Source organism: Sinocyclocheilus rhinocerous, unplaced genomic scaffold, assembly GCF_001515625.1.
Source record: "Sinocyclocheilus rhinocerous isolate Xijiao unplaced genomic scaffold, SAMN03320098_v1.1 scaffold3323, whole genome shotgun sequence".
Lineage (NCBI taxonomy): Eukaryota > Metazoa > Chordata > Actinopteri > Cypriniformes > Cyprinidae > Sinocyclocheilus > Sinocyclocheilus rhinocerous.
This window is the reverse complement of record NW_015662926.1, coordinates 180,325-189,899: the sequence shown is the minus strand read 5'-3', so window position 1 is coordinate 189,899 and position 9,575 is coordinate 180,325. Positions and strand designations below refer to the sequence as shown.

At 36.3% G+C, this 9,575-nt stretch overlaps 1 protein-coding gene across 3 annotated transcripts in view; it reads right to left on the bottom strand.

Moving 5' to 3' along the window:
- Positions 1 to 6,646, bottom strand: part of LOC107728389 (PERQ amino acid-rich with GYF domain-containing protein 2-like) — a 37,693-nt gene extending 31,047 nt beyond the window's left edge. For all 3 annotated transcript variants that reach the window (XM_016538535.1, XM_016538536.1, XM_016538537.1), the window contains exons 1-3: positions 6,520 to 6,646; positions 3,265 to 3,315; positions 2,128 to 2,266 (exon numbers count right to left, since the gene is read on the bottom strand). In XM_016538535.1, the coding sequence (XP_016394021.1) occupies positions 2,128 to 2,266; positions 3,265 to 3,302 (177 nt within the window). In that variant the 5' untranslated portion in view covers positions 3,303 to 3,315; positions 6,520 to 6,646. The remainder of the gene's footprint in view (positions 1 to 2,127; positions 2,267 to 3,264; positions 3,316 to 6,519) is intronic.
- Between the last annotated feature and the right edge of the window lie 2,929 nt (positions 6,647 to 9,575).

Here is a 9,575-nt window from a genome sequence, read left to right as displayed (position 1 = left end):
AGTTGAGCCACTGATGTCACATGGACTGTTTTACCGATGTCTTACTACGTTTCTGGACCTGAGAACATTACAGTTGCGTTGCTGTCTATGGAGGGTCAGAGAGCTCACACATTTCATCAAAAATATCTTAATTTGTGTTCTGAAGATGAACAAAGGTCTTACGGGTTTGGAACGACATGAGGGTGAGTAATTAATGACAGAATTTTAATTTTGGGGTGAACTATCCCTTTAAGTAGTTCTATGTTACGCAGATATATTTGCATACCGCGGAATACACAATACAGCAAAATCTCTAACGATAGACACTTTATTCCGCGGTAACGATATATACCGTCATACCGCCCAGCCCTAGAACAATTTATTGTTTATGGTTTTCAACCATTTTGCAGAAAATCATGTACAAGGAGACTGGCATTTGTCGCGGTTTGGAAAAAAAGGGAGAAAACATGACAGAATAACTCCGAGGATATCGCATTTTGCGTAAAATTAAAAACTGACTTTTCAATACCGACCAGATACAATAATAATTTTGGCGGAAACGCAATTTAAAAAAAAAATGGCGTTTATAGCATGTTGGAACCAAACTCTTCATATATATATATATATATATATATATATATAACAAAAGCTCTCAAGCAGAGCAAACGGAAATAATAAAGCAGAAAGTGCCAATTACAGTACAGAACGCACAAACACTCGAGTTGGCCTATGTATATCGTGTTTATATAGTCTCACATCATGTTAATTAGGGATGGACGATGAATCGATGCATCATGATTTGTGGATCGATTCTGAGATTTTCCGAATGCATCGCGATTCTCTCTTGAATTGATTCAGTTTTTAACAGCAGAGGTGCACGAATCGCAATGCATCAATTTATCATCCCATCCCTAATGTTAATGTTGAGGAAAAAAATAAATATCCACACGAAAGTTGGCTCCTCAGTCTGATAACAATAATGTGTGCCGCAAAGACATTCCAGCATAAACATTTCATTACACCAAATACACAAAATACTGTTCTTTTTAGCAGCATCATATGACCCCTTTAAACCACTCGCCCTCAAGGAAACTTAAAGGAATGTCCCAAGATCATTTCACTATCAGATAAGCTCTCTTCTCGGCTCACTCGGGGTACAGCGCTGTACGGCGCTTACCTGCAGTCGTGATGGACAGCTGTCTTTCCTCAGTCGACTGGTGTTTGGATTTCATGTGATTACTCATTGTGGTGGTGATATGATAACTCAGTTTCACGGATTCATTTGATCAAAAGTAATTCTATTTTGTAAGATCATTTAGTAAGATCTTTTTGATCAAAGTAATTCCAAACTTCGAGAGGCAGACTACGAAATTCTGTGATCAAATACAATCAACTTGTTAACACACTCCACAGCGTCACCCAGTGCATTTAGTTATAACTGACTTTTAGTTTGTATGCTTAGGACTTTTCATGAATTCCCTGCATTTATGACCAGCAAAGCAACAAGTAGTAAAATTCGAAGTGTTTTTATTTTCCGAATAATAATTGCATATCGAATATTCACTATTCGACTATTTGTGCACACCCCTAATAACAAAAGTACATTATTTGCATGTGCTTTAAAGCCTTGACGGTTAAACATTTCATTCGTGTGCTGTTGCTCACTTCAGCCTAAATGACTACCATTCTTTTTTCTTTTTTCTTTTCTTTTTATTTTGACAGAAACTGCAGTTTAGCTTTTATTTTGGCGGAAAACTCCATCTTCTGTGAAGACAGGTTTACAAACGTGTCTCATTATAAATCTAGTGAAATACTGTAATCATCTGCCCATTAAAACGTTGAAAATTATATGAATGTGAAAAGGCGTAACTGGTGCCCGTTGCATTCCCAGTTGCGCGCTAAACTCACCGCACATGCAGAAATGGAGTTCACGGCATTCACTTTAAACTGAGACGCGGAAAACACCGGATCACGAGCTGATCACGTGAGCAAAATGTGCGTTTCGCTTTGAAACGCACAGTGCAGACAGGCTTGATAAGTGGATTAAGCCATATAGCGTTTTTGCTTTTAGCTTGTTTGATAGATACATGATAAATTAGACTGACAGAAGAAAATTCAAAGTCAGCAAAAGCTGACCGGTGTCCTTACCATGTCATCCTTTACATAAAGTGCTAGCATCTCTTCTCTCCCGTAGCGATAATCTGCGAGTTTATACTTTGGCAATGCAGGTGAGAGTGGAGGGGAGGTCACACTGCTGCTACCCACTCCACCAGACAGGGCACGGAGCCTGGGACACAGCCGAGAGAAAACATGCTACGTCATCATATCATTACATATCGCAAATACTGTAAACTTTTAACATCAACAACAATTTTATAATTATTTTCTGTACTTAATTGCAATTAATCGCACCTAACATTAAAATTTGTAATCATAGGCTAAATATCTTTTTCACACTGAATTTCCAAATTAATGTAGAAACAACAAAGACAGCATATTTTTTATATTTCTTTAATGGCATCTTTAATGCCATCTTTCAATGAGTAAATATAGCCATTCAAAATTACAGTAAAATTGGTGCCATAATTTTTTTAAATTTAACAGACCTTAAGTGTTAAATTATTAAAATTATAACTTTTAATTTAAATGAACTTAAAACGATGTTCACAATGAGAGCTGTAAGTATATAAACTGACCAGGAGAGTTTAAAAGCAGAAATGTGAAGCTTGTACTTTTGTTAAAGCATTTACACAAACTCTCAAATCAATGAAGATGTGCTGATGCATTCTGTGACCAAATCTAGGGTTGTCAAAAGTACCAACTTCTGTACCAGTCAGTACTGAAATTTTAAAAATGTGACGATACCAGCATTTCCCACTAGCATTTTCAGCACTGTTGAGCGGATTCTTAAACCGCTCTGATTGGCCATTTTAGTCAGTACTTTTTCAGAAAATGAAGTTGTAATCCTCCAGTTTTAGTGTGTGAAAACCCTAAACGCTTAACTTGTCAATCAATCGAATTGAATAATCAGTGGCAATACCCTGTATACCTGTATGTTCCTTGAGTTAAAACTATTTTCTGTGTAACTGACAGCATGCCACAGATGACTTCCATAGAGCTTAAGTTTCATTTTGCATAATCACTAAACTTCCAATAACAGATAAGGCAGGCTCTCAGAAGCAATCCTGACTAAGTCTGTGTACATAAGACTGAACATTTATTACGTCATTAAAAAGCTATTTACAATGCTACATCAGACCCTGATGCTTCAGCGACAACACTCACCATTCTGGTCCGAAGTTAAGTGTCTGGGTTTCTGCCATTTTCCTTGAAAGTCTGAAGAAAAAGACAGTCTCTATTAATAGCTCAGCACAAAAAATATAAATTGACTTAAAGTCGGCATGAAATGGAAGTTGCGATTGTCTTTTCTTCTCTACTGTGACATATATCCGAGTGTATCGAGGAAGACGACGACGAGGACGATCAACGGCACAAAACATACCTAACAGCACGCGCGCGCGAGAGAGAGAGAGACTGCATGAATGACTGAGCGCGTCCTCCATCAGATTAAGTCATATTCATGAAAAAAAATTAGTTTGCGATGTCCTAAGAGTAATGTTGTCGTAATATCCTAATATCTTTTCAATGTTTAGGGGTAACGTACTCCCTCATGACTGGTGTCAATGCTATAAAGTGAAGCTTCTGCTTTTCCCCCTGTCGTTTATCCCAGCGTTTACCCCTCACGTCACTAGCTCCGCCCTTGCGCCATAGCTCGTGACAGGAAGAGAAGATGAGTCGTTTTGAGGTGGAGGGGAGGTTAACGTTTTTGATTAAAGATTACGAGGGCACATGAATTTAAAAAAAAATAATGGAGTGCACGGATAAATTATTTATAATAAACACTACAGTATTCCATTAAAAAAAATAAGAATTTTCCATTTTGATTTCATGGTGACTAAGTAAAAAGGACTGATCATTCAGCAAAAACACTGAAAATGGCATTTATGGTTTACGTGTGCAAAGAGGCATATCAACATACAGGAATGCACATTTAACCACAGGTGCATGTTTAAAAAGTGAAAATGTCAATTGACAATTAAATGCATGCAATTTACCAAAAATCTACATATACTTCAGACCTATTTGCAACCAACATGTAAAACATTTTTTGTGTGTTGAGTGTGAGAGGAGTTCATGATGTGAAAACTACACCTACACACATTGAAAAAGAGGACAAATTATAAAAAAAACTAACACACAAGGCATCCATGCTGAACTCTGCACTGGTACATCTTAAGGTGTCTGAAAATATCATGTACATATCTTTCAAATTTTTGGGGCATCCCCTTTTATTTGCGATTGCAAATACAGACGCCCAATGCAAATATTCAGTAACGCTTATGAAAACACACAGAAAAGGACAATTCCTTTGGAGTGACACCATTTGTTCAAACATAAATGAAGCTATCAGAACAAACATATATTTTCAAATTAACACCTTCAAAGCATGTGCATGATTTATTCAGTTTATTTAAGTCCCAGATAAATATAATAATGTATTAATTACGTACACAAAGTGTGACAAGTAAACAAACAAGTTTTCTTGTCTTTACAGTGGTGACTTTGGCAGTAATGCATTTTTTCCAGCATATTCTAGAGGTGACCCCCATCCGTTCGGCACCTTAGTGTAACCCCCTTACTGTGGCAAGAGCTATTTTAGGAACTCTCCCAATTAGGAAGGGCATTCTCAGACATCTGTGCAACCCACAGCTTCCCTTGCCCACTATGTAAGGCAACTAACTTTTTTCGACCTTGATTTGAACTGATCACATGTACATAATGCATACTGCAGAGGCATCTTGTCAGACCTGTCAAACAAGATCCATTTAAGCTCAAGGGAATAGTAGAGATCTTTACATTTTATTTGCATCTTATTACTATACATTCTAAATTTAGTATGAAGCTCTACACTGCCACATCATGTAGATGACAATGTCTATGCAAAACAAACAGGAGTGACTTGCTGCTGCTGGGATTTAAACCACGTGTGCAACCAAATGAAGCAATCCGATCCAGATTACACATGCTCCCATCAACAACAACTAACAAAATATATTTTAGATACATACAAAAAGCACTTTGATCGGTTTATCTGATAGAAACCTATCAAATCATGCAATTATGAGGTTGCATCGCGTTACAAACAGGCATGCACAGCTCAAGTATTTATTTAACACCAGTCAGGGAGGAGGGAAAAGGCAGCAGTTGAACACAAAACAGAAGTCAACAGATTGCAGGTTTTTGCCCAGTTAAAATCCATTGATTAGCATAATTAGATTTAATACGCATAAAGTTATCGATTTTCACCGCTGTAATATGTGTGGAACAAGGTATTTTTGGTCTTTTAGAGGCTAATAGAAGGTCAGAAAAGACACTTGTAGGTAACGTTACATTTTTTTATATCATACGTAGTTTCAGCAGTCAAGAAGGTTAGTTTAAGTGACCATGTGGAATTGATCGGTGTCAAGACTTGTTTTAATTTCAAGACTTGTTTAAACATGTTTTAATTTCCGCAACCTCAAAGGTATATGATAAATGTCAGTTTAAGGTTTCAATGATCACGTCCCTGTCGGTCCATGCCTTCATACACCCTGTAAAGCACTGCAGTCCACAAGCTAGATCAAGAAAACACCAATAAATACGTTTAGATATAACGTGAACTATTGAATTGACAGCTGCAGATGTCATGTAACCGTTTAAAGAGGCGTTTTAATAAGGTGAAATATCCTAGACCGGCTATCGCTGGACATTTAACTTTCTGACTTCCAACTCCTAGCAACTTTAAATCAGCCCACGCACCGCCGTGAAATGTACGAACTGTCAAACAGTTTCGGAATAAATGCCGACAGGAGCGCAGAGGCACATCGAAGTAAAGGTGTGAGTGAGTTGACACGAGTTTTAATCCACGCGACCTGTGCTCACAACACCCTGTAAAGCACTGCAGTCCACAAGCTAGATCAAGAAAACACCAATAAATACGTTTAGATATAACGTGAACTATTGAATTGACAGCTGCAGATGTCATGTAACCGTTTAAAGAGGCGTTTTAATAAGGTGAAATATCCTAGCCTGGCTATCGCTGGACATTTAACTTTCTGACTTCCAACTCCTAAGTTACCAACTTTAAACCAGCCCACGCACCGCCGCGAAATGTACGAACCGTCAAGTTCGGTCGTAAAAAATGCCGACAGGAGCACATCGAAGGGTGCGAGTGAGTTGACACGAGTTTTAATCCGTGCGGCCTGTGCTCACTGTCTCCAGCCACACCGCGTTCCACTACAGCTGCCTACGGATCGCTGATAGCATCATCAGCGGTAGGCCGGTCTAATCGAGCCCGGTGCTTCCAGGCCTAAAAACCATGCGGACTACAATAGCGTCGGTCCGCTACGTTGGGGCGGGTCTATGTTACTGAGAGTTAGCGTAGGAGTAGTTAAGTTTTGTTTTAGAGCAAAACCATGTACGCCTGGCCCGCTGTCTTACCTCTGCTTTTACTGACAGCGCTGAGCTTGTGTGCGAGTGGCGTCTCTCGTTTCGTATCCACAAGATGGCTGAATCTGGGTCACATGACAACACGTATGCTGAAAATTGCCCGGATGAGAGCTAGCGTGCTGACAGCAGCAGCGCACGCACGCATCTTTGCGCATACTCACACATACTCCTCGCACGCGCTGCAGATGGTAGTCTACTTTTAAATTATACTTAGAACTACACAAAACTGCCAGTCATTACGTTTGCCGTTTTCTCAAGTATTTTCTTTTAAATTACTGCATTACATTAGCACTGTATTATACATTAACAGTATTCTTCTCAAATAATTTATTTCAATAATTACAATAAATAGAAAACAAAAAAAAACTATAGGCTAATGATAAAGCTAAATATTCTGACAATTTTAATAATCTATGGTGTGTGTATTTGTATGTATGTAATGCAATTTGTTATTTGTTCGTTTTGATTTATTTTTATTACATTTTTTAATTAGCCTATATTTTCATGTTAATAGCCTACCTTAGGTATGTTCTTATTTTTAGTTCTGTTTTTTTATTAAAAAGCCTACTAACCTAAAAGAATAAAACCTAAATCCTAGCCCTAATCCTAAATGACCAGGTTTTTTTTTGTTTTTTTGTTTTATTAATTAATTAATTTATTGAAGTGAAGTGAATATAATTATCTGTTACATCACTAAAGGAGGTTTTGTGGAACTTAAACAAACTTCTGGTGACATTTTTTTTTTTTTTTTGCAGTTTGTTCCCCAAAAGTAGGCCTGTTGCTAGGTTATCAAATACATACATAGGAAGGTATGGATATAAAGTGAAGTTGTCTTGTTTACACTTTCTATTTCTACACTGTAATTGAGTTTTATTCTAAAGGTGTACAAAATCCCCCGCTCAAATGCAATTTGCAAAGCTCATTTCTTTGATCAACGTAATCATTAATTAGATAATACAATTAACAAAACAATTACATTTGTCATTCTTCTATTACAAATATTTTGTTTTATGCTATTCTATGCATTTAAGATGCTAAACATGATTCATTTTTGTCTGCAAAGCAAGAAAAGAGCGTAATATTAAATCATGATTATTTAATCAGTAAACATCATAATTATTTTTCTCTCTGCTTCTAGAGCATCGATGAATGGAAATATCACCCTCAATCTAATCTTAATGCTATCATCTACATCTGAACACAAGCAAGCACATGAACAGACAAACGCTGTGTCACACAACAATGTAATTCTGAGAAATGACACTAGAATATTGCACTTTAAAGGATCTATACTGTGCGTGGGTTATGTGCTGCCCCCGAAACAGTCAAAACAAAAAGGAAATAATCGCTATTTCCTCTGAATTGTAATGTGATCCTCTTTGCCTCCCATGCAAGTGAAGACGTGTGTACACATGACCGATTCCTTTTTTTCATTGTTTATATGTTGCCTGTAAATCTATATATGCTTTTCAGCTTTTATTTATTTATTTGCTTTCAGTAAACTTATTTTAACACAACATTATTTATAAAACAAACATCTGGCAGTGAACATAAATCAATTAAAAAAGAAAAGAAAAGAAAAAAGATAACCATGAAGTTGTGTATGATCCATTTGAGATTTTGATATTGACAAATACAATTTTTTTAGATTACATTTTTTAAAGATATACTGTTTAAGGAAAGTGTACACTTCTTAGTGACTTTTTAATTAGTCTTTTTTAAATGAAAAATATATAAAAAATGAAATAATTGAAAATTAAAAACATAAGTATATAAATATTAGATATCTGCTCGAGAAGCAACACTTTATAAGAGATTTTGAATTATTTAGACTGTATATTGTGTTTAAAAGTATTTTGTCTTACTGCACTGGCAGAGGTTTTCACTTGCTATAAACTTGTTTATACTTAAAACAAAGTTCTACCAATGCAGTAAGATAAAAAACACACTTGCATTCAAGACACAATCAATGAAAACAAGCCTTGGTATCTAATGCGATATTGATTCTTAAGTGCATTAGTCTTGTTTTAAGAACTCATTAAGAACTTTTATTTGTTTGTTTTTGCCGTGTATATTCTATAACTGGCCACCTTTTTTGTAGTTATTTCACCATTTTAATCACGTCTTCATTTTAAATGCTCCTGTTAGTGTGATATACATTTTAAAAGTAAACCTTGCATTTAATATGAGCTCACAATAGTGATAATATAATCCATTATACTTGTAAATTAACTAGCAAAATGTTGTTTAAAATAGATTAGGATGAAGTATAGTATGTCACATTGCAGGGTGTGTTAACTTCCCAAAACACATTTCATGTCAGCTATACCCATATGAGCTGTGATTATACTGACTAAGACTAAATGAAGTAGCCTACTTAACAGGCTAACAGGAAGATATCAGAAAAGTACCAAAGGCATGTTTCTGTTAGCAAGGATGTGGTCACAGGCAAAACCTCTGAAAACAGAAGTGCTACAAACTACAGTTTTCTTTAAGGGAAAGTATCTCCTATGAGACAATTGTCGTCCTGGTAAGCACAGACACTCCTCATTTCATTTAACACTTTTTTTTTTTTTCAGGTCATAACAACCTCTTTTTTGAAGTCAGTTTAGATATTGCACAGCGGCATAGTTTCAGTAAATGAATTCTCTCTTCCAGTAAGTTTCGGTGTTCATCATTAAGGTTAATTGAAATGTTGTGTGGAAAAATATTATAGCTGTATGATATATAATTAGCAATATAACTATGTAAATACCACACTTATGCTTTGTAGTGTACAGGTGGGACAAAACCAGTCATTATTTCATTCATGAGACTAATGCTGATTTTTGTACACCAGACATGGTTTCGTGAGAGATGCAGCCTACATGTCTGAAAAAGGGAAAGACTGTGGTTTATTGACATGCATCTCAGACTAAGATGTAAAAGTAGATGAAATGTCAAAGAGGTTTAACGTTTAGCGTAAGAGGGGGTCTTACATGTTGACTGTATTTCATAGATAATACAGGAAGAAAAAAAAGACATCTGCCAGTTTGTCCTGCATAAGT